The sequence below is a fragment of the Nansenia antarctica genome, assembly GCF_963989245.1.
Source record: "Nansenia antarctica genome assembly, chromosome: 14".
Classification (NCBI taxonomy): Eukaryota; Metazoa; Chordata; class Actinopteri; order Argentiniformes; family Microstomatidae; genus Nansenia; species Nansenia antarctica.
In genome coordinates, this window is record NC_137684.1 from 25,240,708 (window position 1) to 25,260,723 (window position 20,016).

Sequence of the window (20,016 nt, forward strand, 5' to 3'; positions counted from 1 at the left end):
CACACAAGAACCACAATTAGGCCATAATTGTTTGCACAATTATCCAAAGAGTCTATTGCACAATAAGGCTATCTATTAACAACCACTAAATATCCACCCAATCCACACACATAACACATACTATCCTATACCCCTTAGCCAACCCCCCCCCCCCCCACACACACACACACACACACACACACACACACGCACACACACACACACACACACACACACACACACACACACACACACACACACACACACACACACACACACACACACACACACACACACACACAGCCACAGTTTGGAATAGTTTGGAATTATAATACACAATAATTACACATGAAACTATACTATACCCCATACGCAACAATGCATTGGCTGAGGTCTAGAAAACAGTTGAATGTATAATTACACGTAGGCTAAGGTTGCTATTAGAAAGAAATGGCAATGGGAGGGTTGAATGAATATCACTTTTTTTTTATTTTATTAATTATATTCTAGGGGGGTGTTTGAATGTTTAATATATTTACTGTAGATGTACTGTGTATATGTCTACCGACCTTAGCACTGCCCATCGCTACCGATTTAGCGCAGTTTGGTCGTTTGTTTAATTTATTCTGCTCTAACAAATAGGCAATACGAGTAAACTGGGTTAGCTAACAAGGTACCAATACCATTAGCTGTCTCGTTCAGCCAGTATCTATCTCATCTCAAGTTGTGCAAAGAAATAGTTTTTTTGGGCACTACAGTTAGCTGGCTAGCCTCAGGAGTGGGGCGTGGGGAGAAGAAGCTCATTTGGATTTAAACTGGATTTAGACAGAAACAGCTCATAGATGAAAGGACTGGAACAGAGGGGTAAAGAGGTATGCTAGAATGCTTTTAGATTAAAATCTGAGTGGTATTTTCAACAAAAAACTTGAAGCATACCTTCAAGTCTTCTGGGGTCGTTTTGGGGACCCCAGACACCTACATTAACTTAAAACACAATAGTTAGTTGACCTTGTATGTAATATGTACTTTCATGTACCTACTTCTGCAAATCTTCTAATAAAGTTTTCAATCAATCAATCAAAGGTTTCCTTGAGGGCACTGCCTATCAGAGCTTGTGTCCTCTGCTTTCTTGCAAAACAGCTCACAACCCAACTTTATTCTTTTTTTTGTGCTGTGTTTACTGTGTAAACTGAAGTTGTACATCAACAAATCATTTTGGCACAGGTAAGCTGTAAATTATTGCCAAAACTCTTGGATGTGCATATTCAACAACAGTAAATGCTTTTTTTAATTGACAGGATTTGTAAGTTGTAAGTTCAGTAGAGTTGTATTTATTCTCAAATTGAATTGAATGCTTGCAGATCTCATTGAATGTATTCACACATCATGTGAAGTTACCTGCTTGCAAGTGTTGCATTTATTCTGAAAACGAGTTACATGCTTGCAAATCTTTTTTTACTACTACAAAACTGATTATACATATTTTACACATGCAAATCATAAAATACACGCCTACATACTTATGTCACTAATTTACCCTCATAGCTGTTGCAGCAGTGACCTCAGGCACAGTGAATGGACATGGGCATGACTTTTAAAGCAGTATCTTTTCTGACAGCTTTGTCTATTTAACTAGGCTTTTAGAATGTCATTGTCTGTTTGACATAACAGCATGGACGTGGAGTCTTGATCTATTTAATAATGGCCCTGCTATAAGGTAAGTCACGTTTATGTTCTGTTATGTAACAGCCAGAGTTGAAACTTGTATGCTTGTGCTTGATTATCGTTGGCGAGGATCAGAGTCAGTGTAAATATGATTTCTCACAAGACACACGTGACCTTATCAATGCACGATTTTACAAGGTATTGTTGTAGCTATAATTAAAATATTATAGTGAAACGCGCCTTCAGTCGTTGTTACATTGTCGCCATTATTGTAAACAACATTTGGTCGCCACTTCGGTTCCTCCTGTTTTCAATGTTAGACAATTGTTTTTTCCTGTTCTGAATGTTAGATAGCTACTGCGATTAAAACAATTAACTTGTGCTCTCCTGTCCTGAATGTTTAGTTAAGCTACTGTGATTAAAACAATAATGTCGCCAGGGCGGAACCATTGAACAGATCTGGTGTTGTCTTTACGACATCTGAAGCGGAGGGACATGCAGTACATGCAGTTTGTCATGTCCCGTTTTTCAAGCACTCAAAAACTACCAACAAGATATTCTTTCCCCCCATCATCAAATTTCGGGAAATTATTGGCAATTGTGCATACGGATGGCATTCATGTTACAAAACAAAATGCTATATCATGTAATAAAAAAAAAGCTTAAAAATGACTTTAGATGAAGAATATTGTTGAATGTTAAGCTCAAAGATCAACATTCCTAGAGGAACTTGAAAGGTCAATGTCATTTGTTGCAATCTGAGGTTGCACTGTTGCCTGTAATATCTTGCTCTATTGAAAGTGGACTAGGTATGCTTGTTGTACATATTTGCTATATGGCATGTACAGATTTGGGGGAAATGTACAGCTAATGAGTTGCTAGAATGGAATAGAATGGAGCAGTGATTGTCAATTGACAAAGTCAAAGTTGACACATGACTGTTGCCGTTGAACTTAGGCTACCAGATAACAAATCTCATTGTCCTTCCTTGTCCCCCCAGACGCAGGAGGAGGTCGAAGGTCTGTTTGACGAGGAAGGAGCTCTGGCCTCCGGTCGGTTGGCCTGCAGTGTAGAATGGTGCCGGAACGCACCATCCAGATCATAGAATGGGAAGACCTGGACAAGAAGAAGTTCTACTCCCTGGGCGTGTTCATGACCCTGACCACCCGCGCCACCGTCTACCCGGCCAGCCTCATCCGCACGCGGCTGCAGGTGCAGAGGGGCAAGTCCCTCTACACGGGCACCTTCGACGCCTTCTGCAAGATCCTGCGGGCCGAGGGCGTGCGGGGCCTCTACCGGGGCTTCGTGGTCAACACCCTGACCATCGCCTCGGGCCAGGCCTACATCACCACCTACGAGCTGGTGCGGAGGTCCGTGTCCCACTACTCCTCCAGTAACACGGTGAAGTCTCTGGTGGCGGGCGGGGCGGCCTCCCTGGTGGCCCAGACCATCACGGTGCCCATCGACGTGGTGTCCCAGCAGCTGATGATGCAGGGTCAGGGGGAGCACCTGACCCGCTTCAAGGTCAGGCCCAGGACGGGGACGCCGGCGACTTCCTCCTCCAAGCACAAAGTGACTTTCGGCCAGAGCAGGGACATCGTGAGGCAGGTGTTCGCCGCCGACGGATTCCGGGGGTTTTACAGGGGTTACGTGGCGTCCCTCCTCACCTACATCCCAAACAGTGCCGTTTGGTGGCCTTTTTATCATTTTTATGCAGGTAAATATTAAATAACGATACGTTCGTGAATAATACGAAGTAGATAAGACACCAATCGTCAGTCAGGTAGTCAGGCTAGTAGAAAAGCTGATGGAATATATAATAATTATGGTAAATGCTCTCGCTTACAAATATCCATTCTCCAAAGGGTTCTTGTAGTTAGATATGTGGATAGTTGTTTTTTTTCCATCATTGCTGTTTGAATTATGTCAGAGAGGCTTCATTACAGCTAACTCAGAGGCTGAGGGTTGAATGCACATATGGCTAGATGGCTAGAAATGATATTCCAGCATGTCTGTGCTTTGTGGCTCCGGCCTCCTGAATGGATAGCTCTCCTTCGACTGGCGTGAAATGTTTTGTCTAGCTCGTGATCCATGAAAAAATGTTTAATACATTTATTCAGACACAAAAATATGTGAGCATAACGACTGAAAGTGGACTAGGCAGCCCTAATGTTTCTCCTGTGTCATTCTTTACATTTCCAGAGCAGCTCTCCAAGCTAGCCCCCGCTGGCTGCCCTCACCTGCTGCTACAGGCCATCGCTGGACCAATGGCTGTGGCCACCGCCTCCACCATCACCAACCCCATGGACGTGGTGCGGGCCAGAGTACAGGTACATGACCCAGAGCCCCTGTGTCCCAGTCCTGGATAGCTGTGTGTGTGTGTCTGTATGTCTGTGTCCCAGTCCTGTATAGGTGTGTGTGTGTGTGTGTGTGAGATGATGCTGATGCTGATTGTGTGTGTGTCCTGTATAGCTACAGGGTGCAAGGAAGTGTATATCAGCACTATAAGCACCTGCCCAATTGTAATACATTTTACTGGGCACATGTTCACCATGTTAAATGTCTATGTCCCATCTCACAACTGTTTGGGATGACCAGTGAGGCAATCTAATCTTCTCTAGTTTTTATATCATATATTTATATCAAATAATTATTTGTTTTTTTCATTTTGAATGTGTCTAGTAGTTTGTGTAGATCAGTTGGGAAACATTCTAATGCATGAAAAGATGCAAAGACTCCAAAATAAAACTCCTGTGTACGGGGGTTGAATACTTTTTTCAAGGCAATAACATTGCAGCATGTTAACTAATCACTCTTCATTTACAGGTAGAGGGCAAGTCCTCTGTCATCGAGACCTTCAAGCAGCTACTGGCCGAAGAAGGGATGTGGGGGATGACCAAAGGGCTTTCTGCTCGGATCATGGCCTCCGGGCCCACAGCCATCGTTATCGTGGTGGGCTATGAGACCCTCAAAAGGCTGAGCCTGCGGCCTGACCTGGTGGACTCCAGGCACTGGTAGTAAGACGGTGATGAACATGAACATGGATAGACCAAGACCAGACCTGGGCAAACCGGTCCTCCATTTTGTCAGTCCTGTTTTGCTTTTTTAGAACTCTTGTTGCCTTTGTTGATATGAATGTGAGGTTGGGCTGGATGGATGGAGGTATTTTATCTTGGTGTTTGGATAGATGTAGTCTCCCAAGTCAGACTTGGAGAGACTTGCCTCCTACAAATGGCATAATGCTTCTGGCTAAACATCTGCTCAACCTTTGGCTTCCGTGTCCTATCGACTGAAGAGGAGGGATGTCTGTGTGCAGGACATGGGGCTGTCGTTATTTCTCTGAGCCTCCTCCTCTGAACCACACCTTCCCAATTGTGTAATTTTGTCTGGAGAGTGTCTGTCTCTCAAACGTCTCAAAAGCTTTCCCAGTAAACAAAGAGTCCAAAAGACGTCCTCAGGGAAGCCGGAATGTGGGTTCAGATGACGTCTTTCTAGGACGTCCAGGTGCCGTCTTTAGGACGTCTTATGGACTACAGAATCGTCTTAAGACGTTCTAAAGGCGTCGTCTGGACTTCCTAGAAAGACGTCATCTGAACCCACATTCCGACTTCCCTGAGGACGTCTTTTGGACTCTTTGTTTACTGGGTGATACGTTTTTTTTCTTCCAAATGTGCTGCATGAACTGGTAAAGATTACTCCAGACCAGGACGGTTGTAACTGATTAATGATCGTTAATGACTTTTTGTTTTCAGGTCGATGTTGATTTAGATTTTTCAGAGTATATTTTGGGATATTGGGGAAATCACAAGAGAGTAGATCGTGTGAGTTTTCTTCCAGCTGTGAAGGTAAATTGAAGTCTTTGTAACACTGGTGACGTGATGTTTCACATGTAAAAAAACAAACGAAAGAAAAAGGATGGGTCAGACTGTTTTTCTAAATGGACTGAATCTCACTAACGCTGTGCCTGTCCCAACGTGCACTCTAAATAGCATACACAGGGTTCCCACGGGTCCTTGAAATTCTTGAAAGTTTGTGAATTTGAGAACAAGAAATCAAGGTCTTAAAAGCTTAAAAGTATATATATATATATATATATATATTCAAAAAATGTTTACTTAGCTCGTCAACTAGTTCTGTCTCAAACTATGCCGTGTTGGGTCCTTGAATTTGAGGGAATTGAGTCTTGAAAGGTGCTTGAATTTGATATTTCAGAAGGTGTGGGAACCCTGCACACAGTAGACACTTCTCCCTTACCGTAACCAGAGCATACTAGTGCCAGAAAATGTTGAAAACAGAGACTTGGCGACTAATTATTGTAAATAACATGTATGTTAATCTGCCAGCATCATCTGCTTCAGGGGGCTCTCCGTTTTCAATGCTCTCTTGTGCTGCTTCAGCACTGACCCGCCTAGGAATAGCACAATCATAGGAAAGAGGCTAGTGAAATCTTTGTAGGGTCATTGGTTGTACATGTCATGTATTCATTCAAAAGGTTGAAATGGCAATGGTAGGCAAGTTAGGGTCGTGTACAGAAAGACATGTCATGAAGAGGCGTTATTTCTTACTCTGTACATCAAACAGACAGATGTTTCTACCTGAACGTGCCACAACAATTGTGCCTTTCTGAGCGTGGCCCAGGTTGGAGCGCCAGAGGACAGGTGTTTGGTGTTCTGGGTCGATCACCACATATAACTAATATCCTGGTGGTTGAGGTGGTCACTAATAAAATGTTCAGTGACTGTACATTGATAAGGTGGAGCCTAAGCAATGGTACACCATTTCTGAGACAAAGTCAAACCAACCGGGCACAAGACATTAACATGAGACATTTTATACATGCATTGCTCAGTTTTGTAATAATTCGAAACACCCAACACAGGTTTTGCATAAGTCATGCATTGATGTAAATGGGGGGATTTGCAAGAAAGTTCTTAAGGGGACTTCAGTGGAGAGTGAAGCACTATAGGTAAAGTCCTAACATGCCCCTGTTAAAGTGAAGCTCTCTAAGCAGTTTTTAGTTGATCGTATCCTATATCTGACTACACAATGGCTTGTCTCAGAATATGGAAAGTACCGGCAAAGTATTTGTACAGATTGTTCATACTCTGCCCGATTCATGTTGATTCAATCTTGAATTTCTTCAATAGTACACCAAAATGTTGTGTTCAACCCAGAAGTTGCTGCCTGTATTGGAAAGGTGGCGCTAATTCCATTTAATGTGAAGGTATTTCCTCTACAGGTTAGGTTGTGCAGTCAGTCTGATTCCACTCCGTTCACAGTACGTTACTGTAGTGCTCTTGTTTGACCACTGGAGGGAGCACTAGATGCAACATTGGACATTCTTGCACTGAGCAATAAGGTTCTGCTGGTTCACAGAACATTCCATGGACTCTCCAGTGCAGACTCAGCCCCTCTGTGCACTGGGCGCCTAAAATCACAAGGACCATAACTGCAGCCCTGGCACCCTCCCGAGAGACAAGTCTGCCCTTTTAAACGCTTGCCCACAGTTCTCCTGCAAACACGTCAATTTTCATTTCTGTGAAAGTCGTGTACAGCAATTGCTATTCACACATTAAAACTGTCTGAGCTGTCATTAAAGGTGTACACGTGCCCCAGTGTGAACGAGTCAAACTCATTTGTGGACCAAAAACCCAGCTGTTTAACAAACTCATAACTCAAACAATTATGACTAATCACTCAAAGACAAATGACTTCATTGTGAAAACGACACGATAAAAATACAAAAGAAAATCATTTATTTGCCTTAAGCACAACACAACGACGATACTGTACTGTGTTACGTTCTTGTCAACGTATTGTTGACTTTTCTCTGGCGTTGCCGAGCAACCACAGGCTGTTCTTAGCTAGGCCATGTAAAGAGAGGACCAGGCAGGACACTATATGGTCCCCATGTAGAAAGAACCATGTACAGCCTCCAAGTAGAAGAATACCTGCTTCCCTTTCTGTGTGTTTGAGATGGACTGACTTACGGTCAGGCTGTGCAGCACAGCAAACTGTTATTTCAAATGGTTGACTTGGTTTCAGGGACGTTAAACAACCGTTTCCCGCCACTGCACAGCCAGACTGCCATGTAAGCCGATCTCAAACACCACCTTGAATGAAGAATATTCAAGACAATTTTCAAGACTTGGCTCTGGTCCTGGTTGTTGGAATGACAGCTTCATCACATGGGACAGTCGTAGATGTGGATGGCTCTGTCGTCTCCGGCCGATATGATCTTTGACCCTGTGCTGTTGTATTTCACACTCCACACCTAGGGGGTAAAAGCAGTGGGTGAGGAGGGAGTAAGGGTGTTTCTGCTTTAATGGGATAGATACAGTAGAGATTGACAGGAAGGATGGGTGAGAGAGAGAGAGGAGGGATAGAGACAGTAGAGATTGACAGGAAGGATGGGTGAGAGAGAGAGGAGGATAGAGACAGTAGAGATTGACAGGAAGGATGGGTGAGAGAGAGAGAGGAGGATAGAGACAGTAGAGATATGACAGGAAGGATGGGTGAGAGAGCGAGAGGAGGATAGAGACAGTAGAGACTGACAGGAAGGATGGGTGAGAGAGAGAGGAGGATAGAGACAGTAGAGATTGACAGGAAGGATGTGTGAGAGAGAGAGAGGGATAGAGACAGTAGAGACTGACAGGAAGGATGGGTGAGAGAGAGGAGGATAGAGACAGTAGACATTGACAGGAAGGATGGGTGAGGGAGAGGAGGGATGACATGCAGGATATGTCGACGGCCAGAATCGAACCCTATGAAAATATGGCTGACGCCTTAGTGTGCTACACCACCAAGCGCCCCAAGGAGAGTCACATTAAGTGTTCAATTTGCAGAAAAAAAGCAGATCAGTACGTCAGGGGGGGTGTAATGAATTCCAATTTCTGAAATGTCAGGACTAGTAACTAATCACAACATAAGCATTTGTGTCCTATTAAATGGATATCTACTGATTGAATTCTAATTCTAATGAATGCACTTCCTATAATTTGTACAGTTAAATGTAATAACCTGCCTAATATATATATAATAATATAATATATATATAGCCAATTGTCATTTAATGTTGATATCAGTCTAATTTGACACAGACGGTTCTTGTTTGTTGATCAGTTTGTTAACTGAAATGCTTCCAGGGGGACAAAGAGGCTGGTAAACAAGACGAGATGAGTCAGTCGTCATTACCAGATGAAACTAATTCCCCCATCAAAAGGACGAGATGTGCTGCAAACAACTACAGATATTTAAAACACACTGCAAATTCTTTTTTTCCCCGCAGTTCACTTCACAGCAGCTCGCTTTCAAGCTTTCATTTATTGTCTCGAAAACTGCCAGACGGCCTCTAATCTGTTCTCTCCTCAGCGCCACGCCTTTGACTTTGCAGCTTTCACTCTGGAAAAAAAAGAAGAGATGGAAGCTCCACAAAGAGAGGGAGAGAGGGAGAGAGAGAGAGAGAGACAGAGAGAGAGACAGAGAGGGAGAGAGAGAGAGAGAGAGAGGGAGAGGGAGAGGGAGAGAGAGAGAGGGAGGGAGAGGGAGAGAGAGAGAGGGAGAGAGAGAGAGAGGGAGAGAGGGGAAGAGGGAGAGAGAGAGAGAGACAGAGAAAAAAAAGAAGAGATGGAAGCTCCCTAAAGACGTCTGCGTGGGGATCTGATGACAGCGAAGGATTATTCTAGTCTGCCAACGCTGAAACATAACAAAAGGACAGGAGGGGGCACGAGAGGACAACAGCCAAATCCATTCCCAGAATCCTCCTTTGAGAGGCCGGGCGGCGACGTCTCTATAACAAAGGGAGGCGGAGGCAGGACTGTATAGTGTAGACCAAAAACTGCTTTCCCCAATATCCTTTTCCAAACAGATCATTATGGCAGAAAAAGAAAACCCATTGGTCTCGACAATGTCAGTCATTATTAAGCTTGTCTTGTAGTATACCTTCCTAGGTAACAATACAGTTACTCTATCTACTGTAGGCAGTCTGTTAGGCTCTGGTAAGCTTATTCCTACTCCACACTCATCTATGGCGCGTGTGTGAAGAGTCATTTAGATTTAGATTAGATTCAACTTCATTGTCATTGCAGATTATAAGTACCAGACAACGAAATACAGTTGATGCAGAGTGCAAATAGTGATAAGGGGGGGGGGGGGGGGGGATACTGAGTCAGTGTATCTGCATTATAACAGAATCCTATACAGTTCAGTACATGAACAGATAATATCGTTGACCCAAATTGATCCTTAAAGAATTCCATCTGCGGCTGAATGGTGAACGTTCTCACCTGGTCCTGATGGTCAAAGAAGGTGTTGACGCACGCCCTGGTGCTGCTGTCCCACACCTTCACACTCTTATCTGAGGAGCTGAGGAGGAGAGGGGGGGGGGAGGAGAGGGGGGGAAGGAGAGGAGAGGGGGAGGAGGTGAGGTGAGGGGGAGGAGGTGAGGTGAGGGGGAGGAGGAGAGGTGAGGGGGAGGAGGTGAGGTGAGGGGGAGGAGGAGAGGTGAGGGGGAGGAGGTGAGGAGAGGGGGAGGAGGTGAGGAGAGGTGAGGGGGAGGAGGAGAGGAGAGGTGAGGAGGTGAGGTGAGGGGGAGGAGGAGAGGTGAGGGGGAGGAGGAGAGGAGAGGTGAGGGGGAGGAGGAGAGGTGAGGAGGTGAGGTGAGGGGGAGGAGGAGAGGTGAGGGGGAGGAGGAGAGGTGAGGGGGAGAAGGAGAGGTGAGGGGGAGAGGAGAGGGGGAGGAGGAGAGGAGAGGTGAGGGGGAGAAGGAGAGGTGAGGGGGAGAGGAGAGGTGAGGGGGAGGAGGAGAGGTGAGGGGGAGAAGGAGAGGTGAAGGGGAGAATGGGAAAAGGATATGTTTCTGTCAGTGTCACAACACAGGTTAGCATGTCTCTAACCCTGACATCTTTGTAGGCTACAGGTTACCATACATACAACCAGGAGAAATGAATGATGCTAATACCATAGCCCACTGAAACATCGGTGGGTATTTTAAGACCGTTATTAAGTGATGGGACTTGCCTGGATGAATAAAGGATTTATAAAGTGTAGACGAGCGTTACCTGGAGACAAAGTGGGTGTTGTCGGGAGAGAAGGCTACGTTGAGGACCCAGGAGGCGTGGCCACTCAGGGTGCCGGCCAGCTTCGCGTGCTGCCTGCAAACCAACAAGGACGTCTGTTAATCTACCGTCAGTTGGAAAAGAAAGAGAACGCACACCGCAGGAAACGTAGGCGAGGTGCTGGCGACGGAGCAGAATACTATTGAATGAAGTAGAAGCGGCACACTCTAGTTCCAGATGCAAAAGTTCCAGATACTTGTAGACTACGTAAGACTTGACAAAGGCTACGGCCGAAACCGTTGTCAATTAAAATCTACACTTTTGCATCTGGAACTAGAGTGTGTGCGGCTTCTACTTCATTTAATAATCTATAGTCAATAAACACTTGGCATCAATCTCTAAACTTGTGAACATCTTGTGTCACAAAACCCCACCTCTTTTCTGTTCAGTGTTTTACTTTGCTCAGCAATCCAGTAACATTTTAACTTTGGCGAGCTTCTAAGTGCTGAGTTAGATCTGGTGAATGTCCTTTTGAAAGAGCCAAAACTCCATGAGAGTTTTCCAGCACAGTTTAAGCGAACTCTTAGACTTAAGAATTCTCTCAGATTATCTGTAATTACAACCCCAGCTGTTACGCTGGTATGTTTACGTGGTATGGTATGGCTCAATGGGTGCTACTGACAAGCGTTATGTGAAAATCACCCGGCAATTCGCTCGTTCTGGTCAAATCAAGACATTCAAAATACATTTGACAATATTCAAATTCATGGGAAAAAGAATGCCTTGCAACACACTCCAGCCATAAAAATGCTTGGAGCAGTTAGAAGGAATCTTGACCACAACATCCCTAACCCAGATGACAGCAGTCACGGCCGAGCCACAGCTGCAGTCTGGAGGCCACAAGTTCCCTGTTCAACTTACACATCATAGATCTTGATGTAACCGTCGTCTGAGGCTGTTACCAAGAGCTGCGAGTCTGGAGAGAATGTCAGTGATCTAATAGGCATGGCATGACCTGCATAGAAGAGGGGGAGGGGGGGTTATGTATTCTCCATTAACACTAGAACAGCCATAGGTGGGGTCATTTGACCCTGTGAGTAAAAATAATGTTCTATCTTTGCACTCGATCAAATTTCAGGACCCTCCTTTCATGACTTTTCCTAGATATGTGCGTCCTACCACCCCTTACATTTTCAAAATCCAATCAGGATAAGCTAGTATAAAGCTATTATGCAGTTTATCTGTGTAGGAGGCAGGCTAATTTACAAGCAAGCAGCCAACTAGTGGTCGTTTGAGCATTCTAAAGAGGGGGTCATTTGACCCTGTTCTAGTGTTCTAGTGTTCTATCCAGACCCACTTGACTAGCTGTTCTAGCGTTAAACAACACACACAAACGCACATCAATAGAAACATCCTTAAGAACACAATCTGTGAAAAGTGAAACGGCAAACATTGATTGACACACTACTTGGGGGGGCCACCAAACACCAACTGAAGTTAAAACTAAACTTCTGAGGGCAGTCACATAACTAAACTGTCTCAACGGTTATTTTTTTATAAAGCGGGAAGGAAATAAAATGTGCATATGACATGAACTGATTGTAAATGAACTGATATGAAATGAACTGCGATTGTAAGTACCTTCCAGCGTATGGAGTAGTTTTCCAGTGGCGATATCAAATATGTTGATGATTCCATCTATAGCTCCGCTGGCCAAGTACTTTCCGTCAGGACTCTGGAAGATAATAATAATGGGAGAAGATAAATAAATATACAATATCTCTGACAACAATAATACATGTCTCTGCATGATCGGCCGATTATTCACCGATATCCGTCGACGGGGGTTTGTTTGATTGCAGTGGAAAAAATGAAGTATCTATACATCTTTAACTATCCAGGAAGATTTGAGACTGTTTTAACCATCGATTAAAGAAATACATAAGAGACAAAACTATGTTAAACTCAGTAACATAAATAGTAGTAATATAACAGTATAACAGCAATATAATTGAGTGATAGAATCAAGTAAATTATTGAGAATCTATGAAACCACTTCATCAGTTTACACAGTCAATGCTAGAGCTAATGCCATTCAGATCAAAAGTAGAGACAGAGACTTTGTCAGAAGATGTTACAAAAATGTTGGACAGCGGAACACAAGCTGGATGGCTTAGCCGATAAGTGTCCCTGGAGAAAACAACCATATGTTCGCTAGCAATAGTGTTGAATGCACTAGTAGCCCCTCCCCATCGTGTTCTCTCACAACTGAGAGGGAAAAAGTGCTCTCTTCCTCTCTCCTCCATGTGATCTGCTTGGAGACAACTCTTCATAATATTACTCCACTGTATAAGGTGGAGGACCACCAGGACCAAGCTCCGGACCTGGGGTGATAGGGCCTTTTCAGCCGCAGCCCTGTCCATCTGGAACGCCCTCCCCAACCACATCAGACAGGCCAACACCCTGCCAACATTTAAACAGGCCCTCAAAACCCACCTCTTCAAGCTTGCCTTCACCAGTTAACCCTCTCCCCCTCCCCTTCCCATGTGTCCCCAGCACTACCTTAATTAGGCCCCTATACTTTCTTTAAACCTATTATTATTATTATAAATTCCCACGTGCCTAGTGTAGACATTTTGAGCCAGCATCTCCAACGACAACTCACAGTAGAGAAATGTGGCTCAAGTCTTTTTGCGTCATAGATTAGTTTGCTGTATCATACAAATGAAAGAAGGCCGGTCCATCTCTACTTATCTTACACCATCTTGCCACCGTCAACAGAAGATGTTGGTCTTTTACAGGAAAAGTTTTCTAGTTACATAACCAGTTCTTACAATGCACTCCATACTCCACTTAATAAATCTGATTAAGACCGATTGCTACAGTACGTGTTGGGTCTAGACCATTGGCAGATACATGTAGTCTTGCAGAATGCAAACAGGAGACGCCTCATCAGTGTTAATATTCGAAGGGAACACACTTTACTCCAAATTAACACTGGTTAGTTCTTGGCTCAAGGTATCATTCTAAATTGGAGTGAGCGGTAATTTCCTACAAACATCCTCTTCAGTGTTCTCACAGAAACACCAGGTGTTGTGTTCCATTTTCTAAATAACACCGAGCTTCCAAAAAAAACCAGCCCCCGTAAAGAGCATTTCCTGGCTTCCTGGAGACAATCGTATGTCTTATTGGAATCCGGTGGGCTGTCACTAGTTCACTTCATCCAGTTATTATATATTATCAATGGTGTTTATTTTATTTTATTATTGTTGTTTACTTTTAAATTGTCAAATCAAATCAGAATACAAGAAAAGCAACTGCCACTTTTTGTATAACTGTGCTACTGTTCCAGAATGTGCGCTAGATTGGCACAGAGGCAATACCACATCAGGTGCAGCTGGATAGTGAGTTCAGTAAGCAAGTAAAATGTATTTCTATAGCACCTATCCCAGACCAGGGGTCACAAAGTGCTTTACATATATAGGAACATAATAAAGACATAATAACAATAATAATAAGTTCAGGTGCCTTGAGAACTGACCTAGTTGGTAATTTAAAGAAATCAACATACGGCACAGAGTTAGTTGCCTGTAGTTGTGTCAAGTTGTGTCAAGGCCCTGTTTAATTAAAGATACATTTAAAGAATAATTTTCCTCCCTGCAATGAGGGCTTAGTAATCATATGAGAAATTTACTACGAAATAACTGACGTTTCTTTTTTGTGTGCAGAATGCATGCCTCTGCAAGAATCAGTCAATTGGTAAATACAAACACAACATCCAATCTTGAAGGTTTTCTTACGTAGGCGATACTCAGGATGAATTTCCCTCTGGTGTCCAGAGAATACTCTTTCTTGCCACTTTCGATCCCAAATATGTTGACCTTCCCAAGATGGCTGCCTGTGGAGATGTATTTACAGTCCGGCGAGAAGGCCACTGTCCAAGCATCAACTGAAACAAACAAAGAGTACATGTGTTACGGTACATGTGGGAATACGGTACATGTGGGGAAAACTAGGGTTAGGGTTAGGTGCTACGACGACTTGGTACATGCTGGCATGTCTAACCCTACCCCTAACCCTAACCTTAACCTTAACCGTAGCACCCTAGCACCTAACCCTAGCCCTAGTTTTCCCACATGTACCGTTATCCCACATGTACCGTAACATATAGACACATATTGTAGAGAGAAACTATGGAGAAACTCTGTAAACCAGGGGTCGGCAATTAGGTTTGGCCTCGGGCCAAAATTTTTTTGAGCCACTAGATGGCGGGCCCGATTTTTTTTTTTTTTTTTTTTTCTTTCCTAACACCAGGGGAGCCACCCCTCCTAAATTTCGTTGTTTGGTACCTGTACTGTAGCAATGACAATAAAGACCATTCATTCATTCCATTCATTCATTCATTCATTCATTCATTCATAAGTAATTGATTGTTAAAAAATGTGACACGTTCTAATGCTTTGACTTTTCTTTCGAAAAATGTACACATCGCTAGTCAACTAACACAGCTTGTTTTGTGAGCCTGCTAACAATGTAAAGTAGTGTTGTAGTTAACTAGGTAACAATGTAAAGTAGTGTTCTAGTTAACTAGGTAACAATGTAAAGTAGTGTTCTAGTTAACTAGGTAACAATGTAAAGTAGTGTTGTAGTTAACTAGGTAACAATGTAAAGTAGTGTTGTAGTTAACTAGGTAACAATGTAAAGTAGTGTTGTAGTTAACTAGGTAACAATGTAAAGTAGTGTTCTAGTTAACTAGGTAACAATGTAAAGTAGTGTTCTAGTTAACTAGGTAACAATGTAAAGTAGTGTTGTAGTTAACTAGGTAACAATGTAAAGTAGTGTTGTAGTTAACTAGGTAACAATGTAAAGTAGTGTTGTAGTTAACTAGGTAACAATGTAAAGTAGTGTTGTAGTTAACTAGGTAACAATGTAAAGTAGTGTTGTAGTTAACTAGGTAGCAGTCCAATCCATTACATTGCAGTATTTTGGCTTGACTAGCAAGTTTGTGTTGTGATTCTCAACAACGTTGAAATGTAGTTTCACCCTTTTCCATAGTTTTGAATAATAAATGTGTGGACTGACGATGTAGCGCAGCCTAGCTTATTCTAATAATTATTTAACATACTTTCATTCTGAATGATTCCCCCCTCCTCCCAGACAAGGTCACATTATTATTGGATTGGTTGTTTGCCTGCCGGGTGAAGTTAGCTAAACATTTAACCTGCTAACTAGCAAGAGAAACATCATGTCACTCTCCAAAGGTGTAAAGAGGAAAGTTGACGGTGAAAACAGGGCATTTAAAGAGGAATGGACAGCGAACTATAATGTTCATCCTACCTGGTTTCATCAACGCAAAGCCGTTGTGAGACTCACATCTTCCGTGCTCACAATGTTCCCTTTCTATACATGCGAGTCGTCCTTTTCCTCAATGAATGTGATAAAGACGCACGAGAGGAATCGATTGATGCAAAAAAAAACTTGAGAACTGCCTGCGGATTAAAGTGACGTCCATATAACCAGATATCAAGCAAATACTGACCGATGGGAGATGCCACTTTTCACATTAAGTGAGTACCAAGCCTGTCGTTATTGTATTTAATAACCTAATTGTATTTTGTATATTTTGAATGAATGGCTCATTGTAATTATTATCCCTAATAGCGTGTTTGCTCTGTCGTTTCAGGAGCATAGGCCTATGCACCACCACCCCTCGTATAAGCGGATTACTTTTCTTTCTTTTCTTTTTTTCACCGATTTTGTTGTCAATGTTTTTCAGAATATTAAACTGAATTTGCTTTGTTACTGTTCATATGTGTGTTGCAGTCACATATACGTAAACATTACGTTTGAATTATTTACTGAGCTGGTGTTATTTTTTTCAAACCACACACGGCTATTTCAGCACTACACGTTGTCCACCTACTTATGATTCACTATGAGGGGTTCAGCGTCAGTGCGCTTCGGTGCACCCCGCTGCCTGATTGTCTGTCCCTGTGTCATTCACTCTCAACATGGATAAAAGTACAATAAGCATTATTCAGGTGGAGGTAGATTCTCTATTCGGACATTATAGGCGCTATATGTGGGACTGTCGGTCCGATATTGTAAAAAAAAAAAAAAAAAAAGAAGTGGATTCTCAAAATATTCTGCTGGGCCAAATATTATTGGTGATGGGCCAGCAATGGCCCGCGGGCCGCCTATTGCCGACCCCTGCTGTAAACCATAGCAATAAAACATTGTGTGTGTGTGTGTTTGTGGGGAGGGGGGAATTTTGGTGTTTGTGTTTTTAGTTGTATTTTTTGCCCATGAGCTGTTAGCATGAAGGCGAATGTTTAACACTCAAGATAAAAATGGAATTGATCAAATGAAAGTAGAAATTCAAGCAGATGACCAAAATACCTGTTCCAATGTAAAGGGTCCATATTATCTGTAACATTTGCTCCTAACACCTGTACTACAATCAACATAGCCAATTCAGGACATAGCCTAATTGAATGCATGAATCATGTTAGCTTAGGCAACTGGAAACCAGGAAGTGTTCTTAGTTCGTTAACAATAAGAGTTTTACACTTACAACAGCGAAAATGTAAAAGTGTTTTCATATCAATACATATTAACTACAACAAGATAATATAACCTACATATACTGAGAGAGAGTAGTGCTTGGGTTAACTATACAGTTCCACCAGCATGGCTAAATGCTAGTCCTGAGCTGTAGCAAATTCACTCAAGAAGGCAAATATGAGTAAAAAAATATGGGAGTTTGGGGGCCGCTGCTGTGTGCTGGTAGGCAAACTGGTAGTAGTCGCTCTACGAGTAGAGGGCTGCAAGGGAATCTTCCTGGATTCAGTGTACAGGTCTTTTACCTTTGCCTCTTGACAGACTCTGTCATCATGTGAAGCGCATTGAGTCACATCTTGTGAGAAATGCGCTATACAAATAAAACTTGATTTGATTTAACATCCGAAATGTGGCACTATTCCTTTGAGGACAATGGCATAGAGCCAAACCTCAGTGGCAGAGACCCAGAAGTGTTGGACGACCGTACCTGGGCCCGCGTCCATGGACTTGATCTGCTTCCCAGACTCCAGGTCCCAGAGGCGGATGTGGGCGTCCAGGGAGCTGGAGGCGGCGATGGATCCGTTGTGGCTGATGTCCACCGAGACCACGCCCAGCTGGTGGCCCTCCAGAGTCCACTGCAGCTCCAGCTTCTCGTCCGACCTGAGAGTTGAAAGTTTCGTGGATTTAATTGATTATTTTTTCTTCTTTTTTTCTGAGTGGGGCATATTTTTCCTTTTTAATGACAGACACAGTAGAGATTATGACAGGAAGGATGGGTGAGAGAGAGAGAGAGAGAGAGAGAGAGAGAAGGGATGACATGCAGGCTGGAATCGAACCGGGATCCCTGCGGTACATGGTCAGCGCTTAATCCACTACGCCACCTAAGCGCCCCGATTTAATTGATTCTTAGTCGATTGACTAGAACTTATAAAGCACAAAGAGCTTAAATCAATTGACTCAATTGAAAGAGGCCTTTATTAAGCAAAGTCTTAATTAGACTGGTCTAACCTGAGAATATAAGACTAGTCTAAGGCTTAGACCTGTCTTAATCTATGTTTATGCAACTGGCCCCAGGAGTCAAAGGGTCTTGGGGTCAGAAGGCTTCTGTGCTTTCAACTGACAGCAGACATCACACAGTGTTTACCATTTCCAGATTTTCACCATGTCATCCAGAGAGCCGGTGACTATAGTGTCCGACCCGTCCTTCTCATTCTTCCCCCACGCCGCTGTCCAGATGGCATCGTCATGGGCTGTCAGGAAACACACACATTCACATTCAGTATAGATTTTGTGCCATCAAAAACTAGGTTGTTGAACTTGATTGCAGTTCAAGAAAAATCCCTAGTCAGTTTTTAAAATACCAAACAACATATAGTCCTTGTTTGTACAGTGTGCTTTCTTTCCAGATTAACTAGTCTTTAGTTAGTCTCCCAAGTTAGCTTATCGAGTTTTGACTAGAAACCAAATAACTGATCAAAGTTGACCAGATCCAAACACCATAATTAGAAGAAAAAAACATACAAGAAACAGTAAACCACTATCTTACTATTTTTAACACTTAGGCCATTTGAAAAAAACCTCTATGTGGAAAATTAAAGGGGATTTTAGACTTGAACTAGAGGGAAGTTCAGGGGCTATATTTTGATGAAAATGCTGCGTCCCTCATTTCAGTTCTATTCGATTTCAAGGAAAACTGAGTTGTGTTTATTTCTTCTTTTAGAGACTGGGGACAGTTTCAGATGTTAGACTACCTCTCAGGATGTTGAATTAGGACTGTAACAATCTTTTCACAACATGAAGAATCTTAAAACCACAATCCAAGTTGAAGTTCAATAAACTTAACTTAAACACAGAGTCGAGTCATTTATCTTTGCTGTAAAATCTGTGCAGGGCAGAGAATCAACCACTATATACAAAAGCTACTCACCATGTTCTTGCTTGAATTGTATACTGTACTGTAATGTAAAAGAAAAAAAACATCACTGTAGTTAGTAGAACTAGTGCTTCCTTGACAGCCATTTTAGTAGTTTATGGTTACAGGACATCACATGTTGCTAGGCAGCCGATTGAGTTTGTTGTGCTCCAGGAATTAGCCCACATGGAGCTGCACAAGTTGTTTACATAATCTCCATGTCAACAAAAACACAAACTATACAGTAACAAGTCCTACTGCTTTGGTTATCATATGGTGTACAACATTGTTCTACTCTCATAAAGATATTGAGGTCTATGATATTAGTATGTGGGGCAGAGAGGCTCATATATCAGCATCATCTAGGATAGCCATTCATTACTAACAGTTTAACAGTTCTGTGTAGCCTAAGCCAAAACGTTTTAGGCACAAAACAGATCCATATTCAATGATAGGGGGGAAACGAATGTAGGTGTTATATTAATCATAATCAAGCCAGGAGTACAATAAATCATTTCTAAAATCACTAGAGAGCAGCTTCAACAAGCGTTAGCTAGCTTTGCACAACATCATCACTTACTTGAGTGCTCATTGTGCTTCAAATGTTCAAAACGTCCTGAAATACAAAATACAAGTCATTCAGATGGTTAGATGGTCATTTAGATGGTTGCTAGGTAGCTAACTGAACATTAGCTTAGCTCACTCATTGAAAGTAGCTGAAAAGTAGTGGCTCTATCTATGTAACTTCAAAAGTTCGCCAGACCCATGAAAGAATGGGCGATAAAATCATCTGGTTTTAAGTTGAAATACTTGAAACATTTGAAGCATGACGAGCTAGCTGTA

General features: G+C 42.7%; 2 protein-coding genes across 2 annotated transcripts; one reads left to right on the forward strand and one right to left on the reverse strand.

Annotated features, from left to right (window-relative positions):
- Nucleotides 1-1,584: 1,584 nt before the first annotated feature.
- Nucleotides 1,585-5,147, forward strand: slc25a44a (solute carrier family 25 member 44a). Its single transcript, XM_080545381.1, has 4 exons — nt 1,585-1,696; nt 2,645-3,361; nt 3,847-3,974; nt 4,471-5,147. Exons 2-4 carry the CDS (start codon nt 2,719-2,721, stop codon nt 4,660-4,662), a joined length of 963 nt encoding a protein of 320 aa, XP_080401507.1. The 5' UTR covers nt 1,585-1,696; nt 2,645-2,718; the 3' UTR covers nt 4,663-5,147.
- A 2,287-nt stretch (nt 5,148-7,434) lies between these two features.
- On the reverse strand, nt 7,435-19,791 carry skic8 (SKI8 subunit of superkiller complex). Its single transcript, XM_080545134.1, has 10 exons — nt 19,754-19,791; nt 19,189-19,216; nt 18,406-18,511; nt 17,749-17,921; nt 14,501-14,649; nt 12,342-12,435; nt 11,622-11,715; nt 10,704-10,796; nt 9,930-10,008; nt 7,435-7,918 (listed from the first exon to the last, which is right to left on the reverse strand). The coding sequence occupies exons 1-10, from the start codon at nt 19,763-19,765 to the stop codon at nt 7,829-7,831; spliced, it is 918 nt and encodes a 305-aa protein (XP_080401260.1). The 5' UTR covers nt 19,766-19,791; the 3' UTR covers nt 7,435-7,828.
- Between the last annotated feature and the right edge of the window lie 225 nt (nt 19,792-20,016).

Bases quoted from the DNA above. Each gene is read 5' to 3' on its own strand.
- slc25a44a (XM_080545381.1), top strand. From the start codon at position 2,719: ATGGTGCCGGAACGCACCATCCAGATCATAGAATGGGAAGACCTGGAC. The intron at 3,362-3,846 runs GTAAATATTAAA...TTACATTTCCAG, and splicing joins TTTTTATCATTTTTATGCAG to AGCAGCTCTCCAAGCTAGCC. The intron at 3,975-4,470 runs GTACATGACCCA...CTTCATTTACAG, and splicing joins TGGTGCGGGCCAGAGTACAG to GTAGAGGGCAAGTCCTCTGT.
- skic8 (XM_080545134.1), bottom strand. The intron at 17,922-18,405 runs GTAAACACTGTG...TTCAACTCTCAG, and splicing joins ATGGTGAAAATCTGGAAATG to GTCGGACGAGAAGCTGGAGC. The intron at 11,716-12,341 runs GTACTTACAATC...TCTTCTATGCAG, and splicing joins ACTACTCCATACGCTGGAAG to GTCATGCCATGCCTATTAGA.